At 45.8% G+C, this 26,276-nt stretch overlaps 1 protein-coding gene across 2 annotated transcripts in view; it reads right to left on the bottom strand.

Moving 5' to 3' along the window:
* The window catches only part of EXOC3L4 (exocyst complex component 3 like 4), a 103,271-nt gene that overhangs the window by 24,832 nt on the left and 52,163 nt on the right, over positions 1-26,276 (bottom strand). The window contains exons 2-4 of one of the 2 annotated variants that reach the window (XM_073349721.2): positions 22,258-22,350; positions 6,398-7,880; positions 1,589-2,240 (exon numbers count right to left, since the gene is read on the bottom strand). In XM_073349721.2, coding sequence (XP_073205822.2) covers positions 1,589-2,240; positions 6,398-7,799 — 2,054 coding nt within the window. In that variant the 5' untranslated portion in view covers positions 7,800-7,880; positions 22,258-22,350. Of the gene's footprint in view, positions 1-1,588; positions 2,241-6,397; positions 7,881-13,506; positions 13,747-22,257; positions 22,351-26,276 lie in introns of those variants that run through there. The other variant, XM_073349719.2, reaches the window with a different exon arrangement.

The raw sequence follows: 26,276 nt of genomic DNA, 5'->3' as shown, positions 1-26,276 counted from the left end.
ATTCACCTCTTTTGCAACTGCTTTTGTGTTTACTTCTGTGTCATTGGAATGTGCTGGTTGGCCTGCCCTCTCCTTATTCAGGTTCCCCTTTAAGACCCACCCTCATCTGCAGTGATGCCTCTGTGAAATTAGCCAGCCACTAACGGGTAGGTAGAGAATCCATATAAACCAGCATATCATAAACAAGTCCAGCTGACTTGTATATTGTATCCTTTTCCCTCCACCCTTCATGTATTTCTATTGTCTTTGTAGGGCTTATCTACATGGAGCAGCAATGCGCACTAGAAAGGTGTGACTTCTAAAGTGCGCCAATGTCTTGTGCACCAACTAGACATGTGGACCCTGCTGGGACTCACTAAAAGTTCCCTCCTGTGTGTTAACATTGAAACAGAACTTTTTAGTGTGTACCAGTGAGGTCCACGTGGGCCAGTTTGTCGCACAACATGTAGGTGCGTTGTAGACATCGCTCCCCTGTAGTGCACATTGCTGCACCATGTGAACAAGCCCTTAGACCCAGTAAGCTGCTAGTCCCAGCCCCAATGTCATCTTACGTATCTGTACTCTGTATACCACCAAGCACATTTGGGTTACTACTGTACTGGAAATAATTTTTAGAGGTGCTGAGACCCCACACCTCTAAAGTTATTTATTTGAGCCAATTCCTCTTTTCCTTTGGGCTAATGCCATCTAGTGGCGTCCCACATAGCCATGCTCAGGTGGTGGCCATCAGGTAGGATGACCATATTTCCCAAAGGGAAAATAGGACACCGCATGGGGCTAGCCTGAGCCCTCCCTCCCGCCATGTGGTGGGGCTGGCGAGAGCTGATCACCTGAGCTCCCTTCCCCGGTGGGGTTGGTGTCGCTGCTTCCCCGAGCCCTGCCTCCCCCCCGCCCAAACCCTTCCTCTCCTCCTGCCCAGGGTTGGTGTCACCACTCGCCTCCACCCCCGCATGTTCCTCTGTACCCCACTTTTCGACAAAAGTGGGCATTTGTCCTACTTGCTCTTGCTAACTGATCAAGTTGGCAAGAGCAAATGGGACAAATGCCTCTTTTGCCAAAAAAGTCGGGACGACTGGGACAGGGCTTAAAAAAGGGACGGTCCCGGCCAAACGGGGATGTATGGTCACCCTATCAATAGGGACAGGTGGCCGTGTGGATTCTTTCCAACCCGCATCACAACTTAAACAGGTGCAGCTCCTCCACGCTCCACGCACTACGGCTGGAAAGATCTGCTAATAGAGGCTGCGCTTCGCAAAATGTTTCCATGGGGGGGAACTGAGCTTTCTTAGAGCTGAAATATAACATTGGCAAGTGGAACTTATGGGTATCGTGAGCACTGCAAGTCAGTGACTAAGAGAAACAAGGCAATCTAAATGTACAGTGGATGCATGTGGTAAGCATTTTACGCACAAGCCTTTGCCTCCATCCTTGATCAGATTGGTACCTGCCGTTATAGTTCAAGTGGTTGCATCTGTCTTATTCACATGGGAACCCAAGAATAACTAAGTGTCTTGAAGTGCCTTGTAGATATTCAGAGCTAAATTACTATTTGGAGGAGAGACAGTTGGCATGGGGAATAGTAGCTTACCTATAGTATGTGTTAACAACCCAATCAAGTAATGCGTAAAGTTCATTAAATTCCAAGGGTCTCTGCAAGAGTCGCTGCAGATGTGAAGAAATGGCACTATGAAAGGACTCCACGTATCTTCCACAAACTTTATAGTCATCTGGGTAACACTTTTGTACTGACCGCTTGATTTTCAATAAATCTTCACTAACATATTTTCTGAGGAACCCTAAATGGATAGCGAGCCAAGAATCGTTGTCCTCTTTCAATGAAATAGGCACATTACAGACTCTTTTTTCAGCACTCCCTCTGACAGCTTCCTTCCACACGTCTCGCCATTTTCTGGGTCTGCCAACGCAGTCCGATTCTGAAGAGCCAGGAATCTGTACATCAGCATGAGCTTCTTCTTCCTTGGAGATTAAGGTCACCATAGAAGTCAACAATCGTTCATCTATATTGGACTGATCAAGTGTTTCCTCCACAATGGATTTGATTGAGTTAGCAACAGAGTTACAAAGCAAATCCACATCCTTGGCTTTCCGGACATATTCTGTAGGATTGTCTTCATATTTCTTGGCCTCTTTTTCAGTTATAATTTCATTCTCCAAACACCTGATGCTTGCAAATGTCTCCAAAAGTTGCTTTTTCTGAATAAGTTCATTTATTTCCATGACTGCAAAGAGAACATGGGTTGGGGAGAGAGCAGATTATGAGTTTACTTTTAGATATTTAATGTGCCTATTACAACAGTAAAGACCACAGGAGAGACCAGTGTCTGAGTCACGACTGCGGGGCTGCTTTGTCTCTCTACTGCATCCTGCATGAAGAGTGGCATTCCAGCTGCACGTATGTGACAGGTCACCTTTAATCTCCTTAACTCCTGTTTGACATAGAGGAGAAATACCGTTCAGATGAAATCACTGAAATATCAGAGCCATGTCTCTCAGGGTATGTCTACACTGCAATGAAAGACCCGCAGCTGGCCCAGATCAGCTGGCTCAGGCTCGCGGGGCTGCGGGGCTACGAAATTGCAGTGTAGATGCTTAGGCTGGAGTCTAAACCTGAGTCTGGCGGCACAAGCCTATCTCTGCTTAAATATATTTCAGGCTGGAGATCTTATTTGTGTGATATTTCTGGTTTGTACTCTGTATTTTAAAGCAAATATGCATCATATGGCATTGTTCCTATGGCCATTGTTCTATTGTGGCCACTGTAAACCAGTCTGGCTGCACAGATTTCAGACTGAACATAAGACCACTGCATCAAGTCATCCGAGGAGGCAAGATCTACTGGAGAGAGCCCTGGACTGAGAGCTGGGATTAATCCCTGTCTCCCAGCCCTCCGACTGCTATGCTTGTGACTTGGGGCAAATTGTAACTTTTTTCTGGGCAAGTGTTCTCCTATTTATGTTTATACAATGCCTCGTACAATGGAGCCCTGATCTCAGTTGAGGCCCCTATGTGCTATTGTAATAGAAATAATAATATTTGCATGAGTCTACTAAAAAGATCTCAAAGAATGGCTCTGACTCATCCCCACTGTAATTTCCTTGAAGCCAAAGGAGTCCCACTGTGGCTGGCCTGACCCAGTCATTTTACAGACCTGCACATAACTACTAGGTACTGACTTCGCTGTAACCCTGGTTTCCAAGTAGTGTATGCTGTTATCCAGTCTGGGAGGGATGGGGGAAATCCATGTACCTTTCATTCTCAGTCTCCAGTCACTTTAGGAGTGGGTGCCTTCTTTTACACTCCCACTCAGCTGAATTATCAACTGTGCAGATTTTGAAAAACGATGATAAAAGTGCCTTCAAAATACAGTTCTAAGGGACCACAAACAGCCAGCATTGTATCACACCATGCCATAATGTAGTGCCAATCTTTAAAAAAGGGAAGAAGGAAGATCCTGGGAACTACAGGCCAGTCAGCCTCACCTCAGTCCCTGGAAAAATCATGGAGCAGGTCCTCAAAGAATCAATCCTGAAGCACTTGCATGAGAGGAAAGTGATCAGGAACAGCCAGCATGGATTCACCAAGGGAAGGTCATGCCTGACTAATCTAATCGCCTTTTATGATGAGATTACTGGTTCTGTGGATGAAGGGAAAGCAGTGGATGTATTGTTTCTTGACTTTAGCAAAGCTTTTGACACGGTCTCCCATAGTATTCTTGTCAGCAAGTTAAGGAAGTATGGGCTGGATGAATGCACTATAAGGTGGGTAGAAAGCTGACTAAATTGTCGGGCTCAACGGGTAGTGATCAATGGCTCCATGTCTAGTTGGCAGCCGGTATCAAGTGGAGTGCCCCAAGGGTCGGTCCTGGGGCCGGTTTTATTCAATATCTTCATAAATGATCTGGAGGATGGTGTGGATTGCACTCTCAGCAAATTTGCGGATGATACTAAACTGGGAGGAGTGGTAGATACACTGGAGGGGAGGGATAGGATACAGAAGGACCTAGACCAATTGGAAGATTGGGCCAAAAGGAATCTGATGAGGTTCAATAAGGATAAGTGCAGGGTCCTGCACTTAGGACGGAAGAACCCAATGCACAGCTACAGACTAGGGACCGAATGGCTAGGCAGCAGTTCTGCGGAAAAGGACCTAGGGGTGACAGTGGACGAGAAGCTGGATATGAGTCAGCAGTGTGCCCTTGTTGCCAAGAAGGCCAATGGCATTTTGGGATGTATAAGTAGGGGCATAGCGAGCAGATCGAGGGACGTGATCGTTCCCCTCTATTCGACATTGGTGAGGCCTCATCTGGAGTACTGTGTCCAGTTTTGGGCCCCACACTTCAAGAAGGATGTGGATAAATTGGAGAGAGTCCAGCGAAGGGCAACAAAAATGATTAGGGGACTGGAACACATGAGTTATGAGGAGAGGCTGAGGGAGCTGGGATTGTTTAGCCTGCAGAAGAGAAGAATGAGGGGGGATTTGATAGCTGCTTTCAACTACCTGAAAGGGGGTTCCAAAGAGGATGGATCTAGACTGTTCGCAATGGTAGCAGATGACAGAACGAGGAGTAATGGTCTCAAGTTGCAGTGGGGGAGGTTTAGATTGGATATTAGGAAAAACTTTTTCACTAAGAGGGTGGTGAAACACTGGAATGCGTTACCTAGGGAGGTGGTAGAATCTCCTTCCTTAGAGGTTTTTAAGGTCAGGCTTGACAAAGCCCTGGCTGGGATGATTTAACTGGGAATTGGTCCTGCTTTGAGCAGGGGGTTGGACTAGATGACCTTCTGGGGTCCCTTCCAACCCTGATATTCTATGATTCTATGATTCTATGATTCTATGATAGGAGTGAGGGTAGTTTGCCAGTAATAATTTGAACCAAAATTTTGTTGGGTGATGCACCATTTGGACTATGATAATCGTGGAACACTAGAGTCCGAAAAGGGGCTGATCCCAATTAAATTTTCCATTTCCCACTATCGCAGCAAGAACTACAGCTCATTAGTCTTATTTCACTTGCTAACCAGACATAGAGAGCGTACAAAACTGCCTTTCTGGATGCAGCAGTGGTGTGACAGCAGAGATCCTTGCTGCTGTGTGAGAGACTCCTATTCTGGAGCACCTTCCAGCTCCCAGAGGTCACTGGGAATTTGAGCCCACTAAACAGGCGCTCTGGGTGTGGTGATGTGGCTAAGGGAGTTCAGTCTAGTCAGTTTATCAAAGAGAAAGTTTGAAGCAATTTGGTCACTGTAAGTACCTAGGCAGGAAAGAGAGATCTGATACTAAATGGCTCATTAAACTAGCAGCCAAAGGCCCAACACATTGAATGGCTGGGAAAACAGAAGGTTGACAAATTCAAACTGGCAATAAAACCAACTTTTTTAAAACAATGAGGGTGATTAACCACTGGAACAGCTTACCACTGAGTGTGGGAGATTCTCCATCACTTGTAATCTTTAAATCAAGATTGGGTGTCTTTCTAAAGGAGATGCTCTAATTCAGACACAAGTAATTGAATTCAGTGCAGGGATTACTGGTGAAATACGACACAAGTTTATGCAGGAGGGGAGCCTAGATTATCATAATGGTGCCTTCTGGGCATGATCTGTGAATCTAGGCCATGAGGTATGCAAAGCTGACAAGATGGGCTTACATCCATTTTACAAAGCTCACACTGTAACAAGGTGAAGCAGTTTAAGCATCTTCACCGGAACAGATGTCACAGTTGGGACACAGCCCTTCTAACCAGTCCATATAGTGCCATCAACAATGGCCTCTGGATCTTGCCTAGATTAGAAATGTGGGTTGAGGTTAGGTCAGGGTGTATTAATTCATCTCCACCTTTTTCCTAAGCGGAAACACTGTGATGCTTTTCCCTTGGCTAAGCAGTTAGACGTGTTGCTTAGTCAGATTGAAAGGCGGTGCTATGAGTCCACTCTAGGAAAGAGATATGATTAGGTAAACGTCAGTTACCATAGACCCATTTTTCTAGTGTAGACATGGCCCATGTGAGTGCACATCCTTATGACCTGGCCTGAAAAAGAAAGTGAAGCAGCATTACTGTAATAAATAGCAAATTAAAGGGATGTATCAAGACAAGTGTCCCTTTTGAGGATCCTTCAATGCTAATAAAGTAACATCTGAGGGAGCCACAGAACATCCCATTCATGGGGTCTCCCTTGGTATCTGGGAGACCTGTCCTCTGTGCTCAACCTTTAAAGACTCCAAGAAGACCTTGCAAGGGATCAGACTATTCTCTACCCAGGCAAGTCCATTTCATTCAATGCTCTATTGTGCGCGGGGCCTTGCAGAGTCTACTTTGATTGAATGTTATTAGAATCCTAGCAAGTGTTTTTACAGTGGGTTATATTTCACCTCTTACCTGAGAGAGGTTCTCGTTGAATGGACTCTGCCCCCATATTCTCCCCACTCTTGTCCACACTGGTGTCGGTCATATTTTTAGCACTGCTGCCCTCTTTTTTTTTTAAGCCTTTCGGTGTAAAATCTTTGTTTCTTCTCAGGGTGCCAGAGTCTTCACTTGCTTTGTCTTTGGCCTGACTTGGTTTACTTCTCTTGAAGCTTAAGATTCTATTGAGAGCACTTTCGGGGCTCTTTGCCTCCTGCTTGTTCAAGGGCGAGCTATTCAGTTCAGAAACAGAATCAGTTCCTTCATCCTCAATGCTTTTTACTGGGGATGCTGGTTCTGCTGGAGATGCCATTTTTTCACTGCGCTCAGGTATCTCCTTATTTTCATCTTTGTCTTTGGCTGGACTTCGTTCACTTCTCCTGAAGCTTAACATTCTTTTGAAAACACTTTCGGGGCTCTTTGCCCCCAGATTGTTCAAGGGCGAGCTATTGAGTTCAGAAACAGAATCAGTTCCTTCATCCTCAATGCTTTTTACTGGGGATGCTGGTTCTGCTGGAGATGCCATTTTTTCACTGCGCTCAGGTATCTCCTTATTTTCATCTTTGTCTTTGGCTGGACTTCGTTTACTTCTCCTGAAACTTAAGAATCTATTGAGAGCATTTTCGGGGCTCTTTGCTTCCTGCTTGTTCAAGGGTGAGCTATTGAGTTCAGAAACAGAATCAGTTCCTTCATCCTCAATGCTTTTTACTGGGGATGCTGGTTCTGCTGGAGATGCCATTTTTTCACTGCGCTCAGGTATCTCCTTATTTTCATCTTTGTCTTTGGCTGGACTTCGTTTACTTCTCCTGAAACTTAAGAATCTATTGAGAGCATTTTCGGGGCTCTTTGCTTCCTGCTTGTTCAAGGGTGAGCTATTGAGTTCAGAAACAGAATCAGTTCCTTCATCCTCAATGCTTTTTACTGGGGATGCTGGTTCTGCTGGAGATGCCACTTTTTCACTGCGCTCAGGTATCTCCTTATTTTCATCTTTGTCTTTGGCTGGACTTCGTTTACTTCTCCTGAAGCTTAACATTCTTTTGAAAACACTTTCGGGGCTCTTTGCCCCCAGATTGTTCAAGGGTGAGCTATTGAGTTCAGAAACAGAATCAGTTCCTTCATCCTCAATGCTTTTTACTGGGGATGCTGGTTCTGCTGGAGATGCCATTTTTTCACTGCGCTCAGGTATCTCCTTATTTTCATCTTTGTCTTTGGCTGGACTTCGTTCACTTCTCCTGAAGCTTAACATTCTTTTGAAAACACTTTCGGGGCTCTTTGCCCCCAGATTGTTCAAGGGCGAGCTATTCAGTTCAGAAACAGAATCAGTTCCTTCATCCTCAATGCTTTTTACTGGGGTTGCTGGTTCTGCTGGAGATGCCATTTTCTCATTGAGCTCAGGTATCGCCTTATTTTCATCTATCTCACCTTTGCAATAACTGGTTTTTGGAAGGAGGAGGAGTAACTAGTTAAACACAAAAAAAAACAGACAAGAGCAGAATTAAGCAGTAAGACTTACATGGGATCTATGTAATGCTGGGATATTACTGTGTCTCTTGAGTCACCCTTAGGCAGCAACTCTCTGTATCCCCCACTTTGTGGAATTGACAGAGGAGGCAAGTCTGTAATAGCCTTTGTTGCACCCCAGCATAACCAGAGTTGTGAGGCACCTCACAACCACCTGCCCTGCACATGAAGCAGTCTTGTCTATGCCTGCTGTGGATCAGGTCCCTGAAAACAAGAGCCCCTGGCAGCATGAGCATGGCCTTTCAGGCCTCCACAGACTGCTCCCTCTCTGTACAAGTAGAGATAGGTACACACCGACCTCCAAATACTCCGAGCGTTCCCTGCCCCTTGTCCACTAAACTCTCACAGAATTTAGAGTGAGGCCTGCTGCTCCCAAAGGAACAGGACACACGAGCTTGTAAGAAACAACTCTGGACCAGGTCTTTGTTTACCACCACAGCACACATGTATTTATAGTGAAAACAAGAATAAGTTTATTATCAGAGACTAAAAAGAAAAGGAGTACTTGTGGCACCTTAGAGACTAACAAATTTATTTGAGCATAAGCTTTCGTTGCATCCGATGAAGTGAGCTGTAGCTCACGAAAGCTTATGCTCAAATAAATTTGTTAGTCTCTAAGGTGCCACAAGTACTCCTTTTCTTTTTGCGAATACAGACTAACACGGCTGCTACTCTGAAACCTATCAGAGACTAGAGATTCAAGTGATAGTGAGTAAGAATATGAAAACAAATGGTGACACATAAAAACAAAATCATAACAGGCTTTCTAGATAATAACCTTAACTGCCAAGTTACCCTCCTGTCTAAAGAAGTGTATCTCACCCAAAGTTCTCTCCAGAGTTTTCAACCAAGCCTGGCTGAGACTCCTGTTTCACGAAGCAAGAGCACTTCAATCCCTGATGGCAGCCCTTATACTCCCGCAGTGAAAGGGGCCTTTGTTTCCTCTCATCCCCAATATACCTAAGCAAACTTTTGCTATGCACCTCCAGATAAAGCTCTCTTCTTCCCCGTTGTGCTTCATTTCCTGTTAGATTATATCTAAGGTTCTTTCTTACAATCCTTCATTTGCATTCAGTTCAGACTGGTGATAGGGGACCCACTGTGAATGAAACAATACTCAGTTTACATGTAAATGGATAGGCAACTCCTGTCTGACAGACAACCTGTTTGTCACTTTTCCTGTTGACTAATACCTTGATACAGACTTTAAAAACATATTTTCTGCATATACGCACAACTCCTTACAGAGTATCTGTACATACCCATGTCACAAAGATATTGATGGGTTTCAGAGTAACAGCCGTGTTAGTCTGTATTCGCAAAAAGAAAAGGAGTATTTGTGGCACCTTAGAGACTAACCAATTTATTTGAGCATAAGCTTTCGTGAGCTACAGCTCACTTATCCGATGAAGTGAGCTGTAGCTCACGAAAGCTTATGCTCAAATAAATTGGTTAGTCTCTAAGGAGCCACAAGTACTGCTTTTCTTTTTAAAGATATTGATGGCCAGTGTGACACCAGCTTTCATTTAAGACTTCACATGACATTCTTGGTGAACCAGAACGTACAGACGAGAATTAGGTGATTCCTGTAACCTTTCTGCACCCCTTGCCACTTGGCATTAAGAGGTTCTTGGGTCCCATACCCCTACCTTCAGAGCCTGGCTCTTTAGCACAAGTTGTGCACATGCATGCTCTTAGGTCTAGAGGGCCCCAGTTCAATTCCTGAGTGCAGCCCTCTTGCATACTTTCAGGTATGCCATGCACTCTCAGTACCTAAACTGGTACCATTGGTTTCCCCCTCCAGCTGAGTTTAAAGCAATTTAGGGCAGATCTATGCATTAGCCAGATCTGCGCATTCACAGCCTATAACCCAGACATGTTAGTTTTGAGCTTGGTTGCTGCTGCCTTGTTGATGCACAGAGATCTGCAGACATTCAACATTGGAATGTGGCTCGCGATGTGGATGGTCAGTTACAGACATCACATAGCAGTGACTAAAGCACACTGAAAAGCCTCAGTTTTCACCTCTAGTTCCTTAAATAAGAAATCAAAGCATAATGGTTTCTGTGCTCTGAATTGTCATGGTTACAGTTCTGCAGAGGCTACAAAATGCAATGAACTTTTATATAGCACACACTATCTGAAAGCAATTCAAAGTCAAACAAACCAAGGCCAGCCTGGGAACAGCTTGCTGATTGATTGGATTTTTTTATTTTTGTTTTTTGGTCTCACAGGCCTTATCTACACTAGAAGCATTTAAAACCAGTTGCCCACAATTGCTAATGTTAGGAGCCCAAGTGCAGGCAACGAGCCAGCTGCTGACATCTTTTTCAGAGCCATTTCATCTCATTTCTCTTTATGGTAGAGAGCTAAATTGTGATTTTTTTTTTTTTTTTAAGTCTTGCGCTGAGGAAGCCCTGGTGCAAGAGCAAGACACCATGCCCCTGTGATGCCCCCTTGGGGCACAGTGCCTCCCCAGCTTTCTCAAAGGAGGTTTGACTTCTGTATCTGGATGATTACCAAAGCCCATTTAATGCTCTGAATGCCCCACTACCCAGCCTGGGAAGGTCCCTAGTTGCCTCCTCCGTGCAGATAGTGCTGCCACTGCCTCTGGGAGACAGGCCGGGCTGTGATGTGAATGCCTAGGACCTCAAGTCTCTGGCTGGCTGGGAAGGGAGGGTCCCGACTAAAGGTTTCTTCTTCCCACAGATGCTGCTGCTGCTTGAGATGGAGTCAGGGCCTGATACTAATGTGGTTCCCTGGCCCTAAGTACTTCTAAACTACCAGCAAATTAAAGCACCTCTTCAAGTCTGCTGAGCTGGGCTGGCCATGGAGTGAGGAGATGGAGCCAATGCTCTTCTCATTTTCTGCCTCCTGCCTGTTCCTGAGACAGTGAGCCTGCAGTCCCAAGGGCCTGGTAGCTGGCATAAGTATGTAATGAGAGTCCTTGCTGCCCCTTCCTCCTTTGCACAGCACTGTCATCCAAGTCACAAATTAATGCACATTGCACACTGTTTCCAAAAGACCCTTTTGGAGAGTGCTCCCAGACTGATATCCCCAAAAGGCGATTGTATTGCACCATTAGCTGTACAGGTGTGTACAGGGAAAGCCATGCAACCCCACATTTGAAAGAATAGACACAGCATACAACCCTAACCCTGACTCTCTTTCTAGAGGGCTTGGGGACACCCAAAACCTTTGCAAAACTGGCAGCTCAGCACCTGATTAGAACCACTGGAAACGATGATCCCTCCACATTGTGCTGAAACTTCCAGCCAGCTACGTTTCTCCAGCCCACAAGAGCTATGGTTTAAATGTTGCTTCTGCGAACAGACCAACGTCCAGGGACGATACTGGAAGTAAATGCCACATCCCAGCCTTATGAGCTGCATGCGGTTAGCTATCAAACGGTAGGCAGTTCCACAGGGAGTGCACAGGAAGGAAAAGCTGGAGACTTGCCTCAGAGGACTTCTGCAGAGGCCAGGAACCAGAGAGCAGCCTGTGCTCTAAGGATCGGAAAGACAACAGTAGTGGGTAGAGCGATAACAGACCAATAAAGGCACCAACCTGCACAGCGCAGGTGTAGAAAGGAAGGCAAGTTCAGCGGGGCCAGCACGCAAAAGAGAAAGGCCTGGCTTACATCTAAAACTTAGGTCAACCTAGCTACATTGCTCAGGGCTCTGAAAAATGTCACACCCTGCGTGCTGTCATTAGGGTGACCAAACCCCCTCTGGGGAGACAGCTAGGTCAATGGGAGAATTCAGATGTTGACCTAACTACTGCCTGTCTGAGAGCTGGATTAACTCCAGCGATGGAAAAATCTGTTGTTGTAGGAGGTGTCTACACTACAGCAGCACTGTAGCGGTGCCATTGTAATGTGGATGTACCCTCAGATAGTGATCCGTCTACTGTGAGAGAAATAGACTCTATTTTACTAGGGCTAAAGTCCTACTGAGCTGTCTGGGTGTGCACGAAAAGTCTCACTCAAGATCTTAAATTTCATATCTTTGCTGTTATTTCTGAATTGATTCATTTCTATTGCAATAGGGTCAAAAGGCCCAGACCAGGGCCTCTCTATGTTGCACAAACACCAAGAAAGGCAGGCCCCAGCCCAAAGTGCTTAAACCCTTGTTGTTGCTGCAGCTGGGGGCTTGAATTGGCTGGGCTTCACCAGGTCAGGGACCTGGCACTTTTCGGTGAGGCATTCATCTAGTTCACCAGGCTCACAACTTTCAATTAAAAAAAAAAAAATCTTGTGTCCTCATGGCTGGGGTCCAAGGCGGGGGGTAAAGGGGGGAAAACATGGTGACTGCTCTCTGCAATGGACAAGTAGGCGGACCCATGATTCTGCCCTTTCCCAAGGCACCATCCAGCAGAGCTGCGCCAGTGCAAGGACAGGAGATATGTAATTGGTGTCTGTCAAAGGACGGTTGTAGATTGCATCTCCTCCGGAGCCAGGGAAAATGGTAACTTTGAGTCACACTTCCTTCCTTGCTTGGGTCACTGGCCCAGTAGGAAGGAAAGTGGGAAGTGGCAGGCCAACCACCTGTAGCAAACCGCGTGGTTGGAGGGAGGAGCACATGTTGAAGGAGGGAAAGAAGTACGGGGCAGGCACTAGGAAACTAGTCTGTTTCCTAGTGCCTGCATATGCATATGGCTGGATTGGCCTAGAGTCTCTAGGAATTAGAGATTAATCTTTAATTAAAGATTATGTCATGTAATGAAACCTCCACGAATACCTCCAACCAAAATTGGCAACCCTAGGCTGGAATACTAACTGCATTAGATCACCTCTGTAAATAATTCTCTTAATAAAGAGCCAGTTTAGTTTTAGAACCATGGAGTTCTCCCATGTTGCTACCTAGTACAGCATTTTTCAAATGCAGCCACCGTGGCCGCATGCAGCCACGACAGGGTTTTCCTGTGGCCAGGACAGCCTCCTGGGCAGAGATGGGGGAGGGGGCAAAGCAGCGGCCCCTCCCTGCAGCCCTCTACCCCGAGCTTCAGCCGCGGGACTCTGGTGGCAGGCTTCAGCACAGAGTGGGGGAGCTTCAGGAGGGCTGGCCTTACTGGGCACTGTGATCAAGAGGCAATGAACAGGATGAGCCTGGGGTGTGAGGCTGAAGAAGGGAGCTTAGAGCAATGGCGGGGGAGCAGCAGGGCCTTGGGGCAATAGGGAGCCCAGGGATGGTGGTGGGCTAGGGAAGGCAGCAGGGGCTAGAGGTGATGTGTGGGGATCGGGGGGGAGGCAGTAGGGGCAGATGCATCAAAATACGTCTGGTGCAAGATTTCCAAGGAGAAACTCAATGCCCCGTGTTATGCTAGAGGCCAGGCTAAATGTTCACATGGCATTTCAGAGTACTGGGACTACCCTCTACAGTGGTGGGCCACCACAGAAAAAGCCAGAGAAACAATACCTGTCCGAGCAGGCCCTCTGGAGAGCATGTCTAATGGCTCCTTCCTGTGCTCTACAGGTAGCTGGGAATGAACATGGCAGCCTCTTGCTGCTTTCAGGTTCCCTGCAGGGCACAGGGGGTTTGGCAGTGGCTCCCAGAGAAACTCACCTGGTTTAGCTGGCAGCAGCAGTTCCTTGCTTTCCTCAGAGCCTGGCAGCTGATCCCTCTCCCTACAGTAAGGCTCTCCTCCTCCTCCTCTTCTTCTGGATTTCCAGAGGGCTTTATTGAAAACAGGCTGTACGAGGAAGAAAAGCAGTGTCTCCCAGGCAAAAATCCCATGCAGCAGTTTGCTTCACCTGTCTGGGCACGGAGAGCTGTTTTCTCTTTCACTCTTGCACTGATAACAAAATAAACGTTAGGCCCTGGGGAAATTCCAGCAAAAGGAGAGTAATGATTTACAATGCCCTGGAGTGGATGAACCTATGTATCTGAGTCCAGAAACACTCATCTGGCTGCCGCCATGATTCTTTTGAAGGTCATTGTGTGCAGCAGGGAAAAGGGAATCTTCCCTTAGCCTCAAAATGAACCGTGCAAGTATATTTTTCTGCCCGAGGCTTGTGTGGGCCCTGGGCAACATTCTGACCTATTACCACTGTGGCCGTGCAATCCCAGGCAAGTCTGCAAGAGGAGAAGAGAATTTGGCCCACTTTTCTTTGGTGTTGACCCTTGTGGATTTGAATCCCACCAGTTTTTGCTTTGGGGTCCAAATGCATCTCCAACCAAATCTCAGTTGAAACTGTTGTATTTAACCAACTGTCCCACATTTCCTTGAATGATTCATTGGCTTGATTTTGTGCAATGAAAGGATAAACCAGGAGAGCTCTGTGTGTGTTCAGGTAGTGGTAATACGTTGTTCACCTCTTCTCTCTGTGCACTGGTCACGGGTGTGTCTGCCTGTGTGTGCAATAATGAGCCTCAGTCCCAGGAATATATTGACAAATGGGAAGGAGTTCAGAGAAGAGCAGCAAAAATATACCGGATTGCTTATGGGGACAGTTAGAAGAGCTAAGGATCAGTGTAGTCACTTGGCTAGTTAGTGATTTTTAAGTGCTTTAACCCTTTCAAGCCCAGAATGGGCTGAGATCCAATCTTTCTCTCTGTGATGATTCGGTGGTTGCAATCAATAAAGCCACAGGTTATTTCTGCAGTGCCATAGGTGCGGGTGGTGAATATTCACATAGAACAGGGGTGGGCAAACTTTTTGGCCCGAGGGCCACATCGGGGTGCAAAACTGTATGGCAGGCTGGATAGGGAAGGCTGTGCCCCCCAAACGGCCTGGCCCCCGACCCCTATCCGACCCCTCCCACTTCCCACCCCCTGACTGCCCCCCTCAGAACTCCCCACCCATCCAACCTCCTCCCCCCAGCTCCTTGTCCCTTGACCGCCCCGTCCCAGGACCCCCCCCCAACCGCCCCCTGGGACCGCACTCCCTATCTAACCCTCCTGTTCCCCATCCCCTGCCCCCCCCAGAACCTCTGCCCTATCCAACCGCCTCCTGTTCCCCATCCCCTGACCGCCCCAGAACCTCCGCCCCATCCAACCGTCCCCTGCTCCCTGTCCCCTGACTGCCCCCCGGGACCTCCTGCCCCTTATGCAACCCCCCGCCCTGGCTCCCTTACCATGCTGCTCAGAACAGCATGTCTGGCAGCCGCGCCCCCCAGCTGGAGCCAGACACACTGCCGCACTGCCCTGCCTGAGTGCGCAGCCCCCCACCCAGAGCGCTGCCTGCATGGCGGTGTGGCTGCAGGGGAGGGGGGACAGTGGGGGAAGGGCCGGGGGCTAGCCTCCCGAGCCAGGAGCTCAGGGGCTGGGCAGGAGGGACCCGTAGGCCGGATGTGTCCCACGGGCCGTAGTTTGCCTACCTCTGACATAGAAGACAAGGTTTCCGCCCTGAGGCCGTCACAGTCTGCAACATGGTGGCCTGAGGTACTAGATCTAAATAATCTACTTGCTTATTTTACACTAAGATACTGAGCAGTTAAAATAACAGCGCGAAGTCCAACACACCAGCAATGCTCTACAGCAGCTCCCATGCAGAAGCTGGGAGGCGGTTTCCTCCTCAGTTGCATGGCAGATTTGGATGCTAATTTGAAGAGGAGTGAGTGGATGGCAAAGGAAAAGCAAACACTGGTGATAAGCCAGTGATGTGATGGAAGGATCCAACCTAGGCCTAATGGGAAAGCTCTACAGGTACCAATATAAAAATATTCCTTGTCGGCACTTGGGATTAGCCCTGATCAGCCTTTGGTGTCCAGCGACCCCTATAGCTGCACCAGGGCAAACCCCAGCTGTAGACAAGGCTTTGGTGTCCTTCTCATAGAATCATAGAATATCAGGGTTGGAAGGGACCCCAGAAGGTCATCTAGTCCAACCCCCTGCTCAAAGCAGGACCAATTCCCAGTTAAATCATCCCAGCCAGGGCTTTGTCAAGCCTGACCTTAAAAACCTCTAAGGAAGGAGATTCTACCACCTCCCTAGGTAACGCATTCCAGTGTTTCACCACCCTCTTAGTGAAAAAGTTTTTCCTAATATCCAATCTAAACCTTCCCCACTGCAACTTGAGACCATTACTCCTCGTTCTGTCATCTGCTACCACTGAGAACAGTCTAGATCCATCCTCTTTGGAACCCCCTTTCAGGTAGTTGAAAGCAGCTATCAAATCCCCCCTCATTCTTCTCTTCTGCAGGCTAAACAATCCCAGCTCCCTCAGCCTCTCCTCATAACTCATGTGTTCCAGACCCCTAATCATTTTTGTTGCCCTTCGCTGGACTCTCTCCAATTTATCCACATCCTTATGTTATCCTTATGATATATTATCCTCATACCCTACTGAGTGTATGCTGGTGCACTCAATAAACTGCTGTTCAGCCCTGCAATCTTGAATCTGGAAAACACATACTCCTGAAAAGAGTTTACCATCTTGAGGCATAGGCACCAACTTCTACTGCCGCCGGTGGGTCCTCAACGGCCCCCGCTCCCCGCCCCAGCCTGACCCCACCCCTTCCATGAGGCCCCGCCCCCCATTCCAACCCCTTCCCCAAAGTCCCCACCCCAACTCCACCCCATCCCTGCCCCTATTCTGACTCCTTCCCCAAATCCCCGCCCCGGCCCTGCCTCTTCCCCGCCTCCTCCTCTGAGTGCGACATGTTCCCGCTCCTCTCCCACCCCCCAGAGCAGCCAAACATCTGTTTGGCGGCGTCCGAGCGGGAAACGCTGGGACGAAGGTGGAGGAGCAGGCACGTGGCGCGCTCAGGGGAGGAGGCGTCAGAGGAGGAGGTGTGGGGGAGGGAGAGGGGAGCTTGGCTGCCAGTGGGTGCAGAGCACCCACTAATTTTTCCCTGAGGGTGCTCCAGTCCCAGAGCACCCACGGAATCAGTGCCTATGTGAAGCATCACCAAATTACCTTCCACACACCAGCCATGGCATAATTCCCTGTCTGCTCTCTGGGTGCAAATGGTGCAGGAGATTTATCGTCAATATTATTTGTCTCTCATTACATGTGATTTCTGATCCTCCCAATCAAAGGTTGCCTCTTACAGTGAAATGCAATGACTGGATTTAAACTGGGGCCTCCTTCCAACCAAACCAATTCAGAGGAGAGAAAAGAGAAGAAAAGAAAAGTAAAAATGGTTTGAGAATAAAGGGCTGAGAGAAAATCCACGTGAATCTGTAAGGATAAGGCCTTTTCCAGTAGCCATATTGTGAGGCCTAAGGTCTTTGTGTGCAGCCATATTAGGCGAGCAGCGGCCATTAGCTAAGAGGCAGGAAGTCACATCCTAACATTCCATCTAAATTACATTAAAACAGTGTAATACTGGGCTGTTAAGAAGGTGCTCCTGTCCTAATAGCACCCACCATCACCAGATAAAGAAACAGATCTTAAGATAGTTAAAGAAAACTTAGTTTGATTCATAGATTCATAGATATTTAGGTCAGAAGGGACCATTATGATCATCTAGTCTGACCTCCTGCACAATGCAGGCCACAGAATTTCACCCACCACTCCTAAAAAAGACCTCACACCTATATCTGTGCTATTGAAGTCCTCAAATTGTAGTTTGAAGACCTCAAGGAGCAGAGAATCCTCCAGCAAGTGACCCGTGCCCCATGCTACAGAGGAAGGCGAAAAACCTCCAGGGCCTTCCAATCTGCCCTGGAGGAAAATTCCTTCCCGACCCCAAATATGGCGATCAGCTAAACCCTGAGCATATGGGCAAGATTCATCAGCCAGATACTACAGAAAATTCTTTCCCGGGTAACTTGGATCTTACCCCATCTAAAAACCCATCACAGGCCATTGGGCCTATTTACCATGAATATTTAATTACCAAAACCATGTTATCCCATCATACCATCTCCTCCATAAACTTATCGAGTTTAATCTTAAAGCAAGATAGATCTTTTGCCCCCACTACTTCCCTCGGAAGGCTATTCCAAAACTTCATTCCTCTGATGGTTAGAAACCTTCGTCTAATTTCTAATCTAAATTTCCTAGTGGCCAGTTTATATCCATTTGTTCTTGTGTCCACATTGGTATTGAGTTTAAATAATTCCTCTCCCTCTCTGGTATTTATCCCTCTGATATATTTATAGAGAGCAATCATATCTCCCCTCAACCTTCTTTTAGTTAGGCTAAACAAGCCAAGCTCCCTGAGTCTCCTTTCATAAGACAAGTTTTCCATTCCTCGGATCATCCTAGTAGCCCTTCTCTGTACCTGTTCCAGTTTGAATTCATCCTTCTTAAACATGGGAGACCAGAACTGCACACAGTATTCCAGGTGAGGTCTCACCAGTGCCTTATATAACGGTACTAAAACCTCCTTATCCCTACTGGAAATACCTCTCCTGATGCATCCCAAGATGACATTAGCTTTTTTCACAGCCATATCACATTGGCAGCTCATAGTCAACCTATGATCAACCAATACTCCAAGGTCCTTTTCCTCCTCCGTTACTTCTAGTTGATGCGTCCCTAGCTTATAACTAAAATTCTTGTTATTAATCCCTAAATGCATGACCTTACACTTCTCACTATTAAATTTCATCCTATTCCTATTACTCCAGTTTACAAGGTCATCCAGATCCTCCTGTAGGGTATCCCTGTCCTTCTCTAAATTAGCAATACCTCCCAGCTTTGTATCATCTGCAAACTTTATTAGCACACTCCCACTTTTTGTGCCCAGGTCAGTAATAAAAAGATTAAATAAGATTGGTCCCAAAACTGATCCTTGAGGAACTCCACTGGTAACCTCCCTCCAACTTGACAGTTCACCTTTCAGTAGGACCCGTTGTAGTCTCCCCTTTAACCAATTCCCTATCCACCTTTCAATTTTCCTATTGATGCCCATCTTATCCAATTTAACTAATAATTCCCCATGTGGCACAGTATCAAACGCCTTACTAAAATCTAAATAAATTAGATCCACTGCGTTTCCTTTATCTAAAAAATCTGTTACTCCCTCAAAGAAGGAAATCAGGTTGGTTTGGCACGATCTACCTTTTGTAAAACCATGTTGTATTTTGTCCCATTTACCATTGACTTCAATGTCCTTAACTACCTTCTCCTTCAAAATTTTTTCCAAGACCTTGCATACTACAGATGTCAAACTAACAGGCCTATAATTACTTGGATCACTTTTTTTCCCTTTCTTAAAAATAGGAACTATGTTAGCAATTCTCCAATCATATGGTACAACCCCTGAATTTACAGATTCATTAAAAATTCTTGCTAATGGGCTTGCAATTTCTTGTGCCAATTCTTTTAATATTCTTGGATGAAGATTATCTGGGCCCCCCGATTTAGCCCCATTAAGCTGTTTGAGTTTCGCTTCTACCTCCATATCCTCATTCCCATTTATCATGCTACCATTATCCCTAAGATCCTCTTTAGTCTTATTAAAGACTGAGGCAAAGTATTTGTTTAGATATTGGGCCATGCCTAGATTATCCTTGACCTCCACTCCATCCTCAGTTTTTAGCGGTCCCACTTCTTCTTTCTGTGTTTTTTTCCTATTTATATGACTATAGAACCTTTTACTATTGGTTTTAATTCCCTTTGCAAGGTCCAACTCTACTTGACTTTTAGCCTGTCTCACTTTATCCCTACATATTCTGACCTCAATAAGGTAGCTTTCCTTACTGATCCCTCCCTTCTTCCACTCCCTATATGCTTTCTGCTTTTTCTTAATTACCTCTCTAAGATGCTTGCTCATCCAGCTTGGTCTACAACTCCTGCCTATGAATTTTTTCCCCTTTCTTGGGATGCAGGCTTCCGATAGCTTCTGCAGCTTTAATTTAAAATAATCCCAGGCCTCCTCTACCTTTAAACCCATAAATTCTTCAGTCCAATCCACTTCCCTAACTAATTTCCTTAATTTTTGAAAGTCAGCCCTTTTGAAATCAAAAACCCTAGTTGCAGATTTATTTTTGTTAATCCTTCCATTCAGTTTGAACTGAATTAGCTCATGATCACTTGAGCCAAGATTATCCCCTACAACCATTTCCTCTATGAGATCCTCATTACTCGCCAAGACCAGATCTAAAATGGCATCCCCTCTAGTCGGTTCAGCAACTACTTGTTGAAGGAATCCATCAGCTATCGCATCTAGGAAAATCTGAGCCCTATTATTATTACTAGCACTCATCCTCCAGTCTATATCTGGGAAGTTAAAGTCTCCCATGATCACACAGTTTCCATTAGTATTTACTTTATTAAAAACATTAAAAAGGGCTCTATCCATATCCAAATTAGATCCCGGTGGTCTATAGCACACCCCAAGCACTATCCTAGGGGAGGCTCTAATAGTTTTCTTCCCCAATTTAATTATTGCCCAGACAGACTCAGTCATATCCATTTCATCGCTTCTTATTTCTTTACATTCTATCTCATCATTGATATACAGTGCTACTCCACCACCTTTACCTTTATTTCGGTCTTTCCTAAACAGCACATACCCTTCAATACCTGTAGCCCAGTCATGACTACTATTCCACCAGGTCTCTGTTATACCTATAATATCTGGTTTCACTTCCTGCACCAGTAACTCTAGTTCCTCCATTTTGTTACCTAGGCTCCTTGCATTAGTGTACAAACATCTTAATTTTTGCTGTTTGGCCTCACTCACATTCTGTACCCTATTAGGCACGGTTATTTTACTACCAGTATAACCTATTAGACTTGTATCTACACTGCCCTTCCTCCTACCTACAGCTGTATCCACTCTTACTTCATTTTCTTTCCACTCTATGCTAAATTCTGGCGTGGAGATTACCTGGACATCTCCCAACCATCTCCCCCAAATTCCTAGTTTAAAGCTCTCTTAATCAGTTGTGCCAGCCTCCATCCTAGAAGTCTATTTCCTTCCCTACTCAGATGAAGTCCATCCCGAGAGAACTGTCCTCTATCCATGAATGCCTCCCAATGGCCATACATCCCAAAGCCCTCCTTATAGCACCACTGCCTAAGCCATCTATTGATAGTCATAATCTTGTCACACCTTTGTTGCCCTTCTCTAGGAACAGGCAAAATCCCACTAAAGATCACCTGAGCCTCAATTTCCTTAAGCGTCCTCCCCAGCCTAACATAGTCTCCCTTAATACTTTCCAGTGAGAATCTAGCCGTATCATTTGTTCCCACATGAAGGATAATTAGGGGATTCTTTCCCGCTCCCTTTAGAATCCTTTTTAACCTCAGGTCTACATCCCGTATTTTAGCACCTGGAAGACAGCACACCCTCCTATTTTCTGGATCAGCTCTGGTTACAGGCCTATCTATTCTTCTCAATAAAGAGTCCCCAATCACATAGACCTGCCTTTTCCTAGTGACAGTGCTATTCTCCAGTCTATCCCCTGTTCCCTCTGGCTGCAAGTTTTTTCCATTCCCATTCTCCCTTGTAATCCTTTTTAACCCATCCTGTATCCTCCTGGGGCTCATATTTGGTGTAATCTCCATTAACTCTTCCCCTTTTCCTATAGGACTAACCGCTCTTCTCTTCTTCCTTGCCCTGTCACCTTCAGTGACTACCTGCTGAGCCCCTTCTTCATTTTCCAACTCTGCAAACCTATTCTGAAGCTCTATTTCTCCTTCACTAGCCCGTCTTTTCCTCTGCCTAGTTCTTTTAGTCACATGCTTCCACTGACCACTTTCCTCACCCAGTCTCCCCTCAAAATTCCCTAGTCCTGCTTCCATCTGCAAGTCTGAGCTTTTCCCTTCAGATACCTCATGTCTTTGCTCCATAATCTGCTCAAACCCCTTCCTAAACTCTACCAGACTTTCCACCTGCATCTCCAAACCTCTGATCTTTTCCTCCATCAGCTCTATCAGACGGCATTTCATGCAGACAAAACTCTTACCAGGTGCCCCCTCCAGGATCATGTACATACCACAGCTTCCACATCCAGTCATCTTCATTGTGTCATCTGCTACATGGGTCACTCCCACTGCCACCTCTGAATCTGTCATAGCCTTCCCACCTAAATCCTGTTAATCTGGGAAACACAAACCACACCAAAACACCACCACCCACAGCAAAACCAAACCCCACACAAGCACCACAAGACAAACTCCGCTTTCAAACTCCCAGGGTGTTTGATACAGGGTGGATTTGATTTAAATCATGATTTAAATCACTAGTCAGGAAAACTCGATTTAATCATGGATTCCTACATAAAAGTGCATTCTTGTTGGTTGTTATAACCTTAATACATATTCTTCACAACTGAGAGATAGATCTAGGTTTCATTTTTAGAAGGTACACACTATACATTTTTAAACAATGATTTATTTTGAAAACTTTTCAGATTACCGGTAATTTTACAGCTATATCAGGAAATGAATGAGTGTTTGGTTATCTCACTTACCAAAGGTAGTTGAAGCAGATATTTATGAAGTCACTGGGAGGTCAACAGTCTCCAGTTCAATGGGTTATTCATTTGGAGGATTTTCTTGCCATGCTGTATTACGAGGAGAACATCAGACAGACAGACATTTAAATTGTTTTATTTAACTAAAACAACATTATGTATTCTGGATTTTTTTCTTCAACAGCAAACATATAATATTTTAACAAAACAAGCATATGTCCCTCGCTTCTCACATTTATCTCCAGACTTCTTCTCCTTGTTCAGATCTAGTCCACCCCCAACAATCTTCTATCACTGAACTTTTTGAAACTTTGCACTTTTAGAGAGAGGTAAGGGATTGACTCTGCGTACACAAATTTGCAGAGGGGCAATAGAGTTGAGGTCTGTTATTTCTCACCTCTATATACTATTTATTTATTTATTTAAAACATTTTTGCTGTTAACAGACATGTTACCTCTGGAGACACAAATCCACAGTTTGAAAACTGCAAAACTAAGCCTCTCTGATGGTATCTTCTAGACTGAGCACTGAATCCATGGTGTAGATAGAGAGATTAACCTAAATAATCTATACAGAAGCCTCTGGAACCCCATAAGATTGGATCCCTAATCCATGAACTATTGGAACTCATTTATAAAACTTTTCTTTCAGAGTAGCAGCCGTGTTAGTCTGTATCCACAAAAAGAAAAGGAGGACTTGTGGCACCTTAGCGACTAAGAAATTTATTTGAGCATAAGCTTTCGTGAGCTACAGCTCACTTCATCTTAAACATTACATTAATATATTGTCTCATCCTATAGAATTAGAATTTATAATCCTTATTCAATGATGAGATATCTTTGAGCTATAATGTATCTTAATTAAAACTATCTTTAGATAAGTTTTTTCCTCAAAAAGCATTTTATCAAAAAAATCCGATTTAAATAAAAAAAAATCTGATTTTTTAGATTTTAAAAAAAACCACATTGATTTTTATCCACCCTGGTTTGATAGAGTTCTGTCTGGCAAGAAATCAATTATCAATGGTTGTGGTTGTGAAATCCTCATTTCTTTATTTTGTCTTTATGGTCCCCACTTTATTGTTTGTCTGATCTCTATCTGGTTCTTTGATTGTTTCTGTCTGTTACATAATTAATTTTGCTAGGTGTAAATTAATTAAAGTGGTGGGGTCTGAATGGTTAGAGAATGTTAGAATCATAGAATCATAGAATATCAGGGTTGGAAGGGACCTCAGGAGGTCATCTAGTCCAACCCCCTGCTCAAAGCAGGACCAATCCCCAATTAAATCATCCCAGCCAGGGCTTTGTCAAGCCTGACCTTAAAAAACTTCTAAGGAAGGAGATTCTACCACCTCCCTAGGTAACGCATTCCAGTGTTTCACCACCCTCCTAGTGAAAAAGTTTTTCCTAATATCCAACCTAAACCTCCCCCACTGCAACTTGACACCATTACTCCTTGTCCTGTCCTCTTCTACCACTGAGAATAGTCTAGAACCATCCTCTCTGGAACCACCTCTCAGGTAGTTGAAAGCAGCTATCAAATCCCTCCTCATTCTTCTCTTCTGCAGACTAAACAATCCCAGTTCCTTCAGCCTCTCCTCATAAGTCATGTGTTCCAGACCCCTAATCATTTTTGTTGCCCTTCGCTGGACTCTCTCCAATTTATCCACATCCTTCTTGTAGTGTGGGGCCCAAAACTGGACACAGTACTCCAGATGAGGCCTCGCCAATGTCGAATAGAGGGGGACGATCACATCCCTCGATCTGCTCGCTATGCCCCTGCTTATACATCCCAAAATGCCATTGGCCTTCTTGGCAACAAGGGCACACTGCTGACTCATATCCAGCTTCTCGTCCACTGTCACCTCTAGGTCCTTCTCCGCAGAACTGCTGCCTAGCCATTCGGTCCCTAGTCTGTAGCTGTGCATTGGATTCTTCCGTCCTAAGTGCAGGACCCTGCACTTATCCTTATTGAACCTCATCAGATTTCTTTTGGCCCAATCCTCCAATTTGTCTAGGTCCCTCTGTATCCTATCCCTGCCCTCCAGCATATCTACCACTCCTCCCAGTTGAGTATCATCCGCAAATTTGCTGAGAGTGCAATCCACACCATCCTCCAGATCATTTATGAAGATATTGAACAAAACCGGCCCCAGGACCGACCCCTGGGGCACTCCACTTGACACCGGCTGCCAACTAGACATGGAGCCATTGATCACTAGCCGTTGAGCCCGACAATCTAGCCAACTTTCTACCCACCTTATAGTGCATTCATCCAGCCCATACTTCTTTAACTTGCTGACAAGAATACTGTGGGAGACCGTAAAGCTTTGCTAAAGTCAAGAAAGCCTTGCTTTCAAAAGCTTTGCTAAAGTCAAGAAACAATACATCCACTGCTTTCCCTTCATCCACAGAACCAGTAATCTCATCATAGAAGGCGATTAGATTAGTCAGGCATGACCTTCCCTTGGTGAATCCATGATGACTGTTCCTGATCACTTTCCTCTCATGTAAGTGCTTCAGGATTGATTCTTTGAGGACCTGCTCCATGATTTTTCCGGGGACTGAGGTGAGGCTGACTGGCCTGTAGTCCCCAGGATCCTCCTTCTTCCCTTTTTTAAAGATTGGCACTACATTAGCCTTTTTCCAGTCATCCGGGACTTCCCCCGTTCGCCACGAGTTTTCAAAGATAATGGCCAATGGCTCTGCAATCACAGCCGCCAATTCCTTTAGCACTCTCGGATGCAACTCGTCCGGCCCCATGGACTTGTGCACATCCAACTTTTCTAAATAGTCCCGAACCACCTCTTTCTCCACAGAGGGCTGGCCATCTATTCCCCATGTTGTGATGCCCAGCGCAGCAGTCTGGGAGCTGACCTTGTTCGTGAAGACAGAGGCAAAAAAAGCATTGAGTACATTAGCTTTTTCCACATCCTCTGTCACTAGGTTGCCTCCCTCATTCATTAAGGGGGCCACACTTTCCTTGGCTTTCTTCTTGTTGCCAACATACCTGAAGAAACCCTTCTTGTTACTCTTGACATCTCTCGCTAGCTGCAGCTCCAGGTGCGATTTGGCCCTCCTGATTTCATTCCTACATGCCCGAGCAATATTTTTATACTCTTCTCTGGTCATATGTCCAACCTTCCACTTCTTGTAAGCTTCTTTTTTATGTTTAAGATCTGCTAGGATTTCACCATTAAGCCAAGCTGGTCGCCTGCCATATTTACTATTCTTTCGACACATCGGGATGGTTTGTCCCTGTAACCTCAACAGGGATTCCTTGAAATACAGCCAGCTCTCCTGGACTCCTTTCTCCTTCATGTTAGTCCCCCAGGGGATCCTACCCATCCGTTCCCTGAGGGAGTTGAAGTCTGCTTTCCTGAAGTCCAGGGTCCGTATCCTGCTCCTTACCTTTCTTCCCTGTGTCAGGATCCTGAACTCAACCAACTCATGGTCACTGCCTCCCAGATTCCCATCCACTTTTGCTTCCCCCACTAATTCTTCCCGGTTTGTGAGCAGCAGGTCAAGAAAAGCTCCCCCCCCTAGTTGGCTCCTCTAGCACTTGCACCAGGAAATTGTCCCCTACGCTTTCCAAAAGTTTCCTGGATTGTCTATGCACCGCTGTACTGCTCTCCCAGCAGATATCAGGAAAATTAAAGTCACCCATGAGAACCAGGGCGTGCGATCTAGTAGCTTCTGCGAGCTGCCGGAAGAAAGCCTCGTCCACCTCATCCCCCTGGTCCGGTGGTCTATAGCAGACTCCCACCACTACATCACTCTTGTTGCTCACACTTCTGAACTTAATCCAGAGACACTCAGGTTTTTCTGCAGTTTCGTACCGGAGCTCGGAGCAGTCATACTGCTCCCTTACATACAGTGCTACTCCCCCACCTTTTCTGCCCTGCCTGTCCTTCCTGAACAGTTTATATCCATCCATGACAGTACTCCAGTCATGTGAGTTATCCCACCAAGTCTCTGTTATTCCAATCATGTCATAATTCCTTGACATCACCAGG

This window comes from Lepidochelys kempii, chromosome 6 (assembly GCF_965140285.1).
Source record: "Lepidochelys kempii isolate rLepKem1 chromosome 6, rLepKem1.hap1, whole genome shotgun sequence".
Classification (NCBI taxonomy): Eukaryota; Metazoa; Chordata; order Testudines; family Cheloniidae; genus Lepidochelys; species Lepidochelys kempii.
This window is presented reverse-complemented; position numbering and strand designations above follow the sequence as displayed.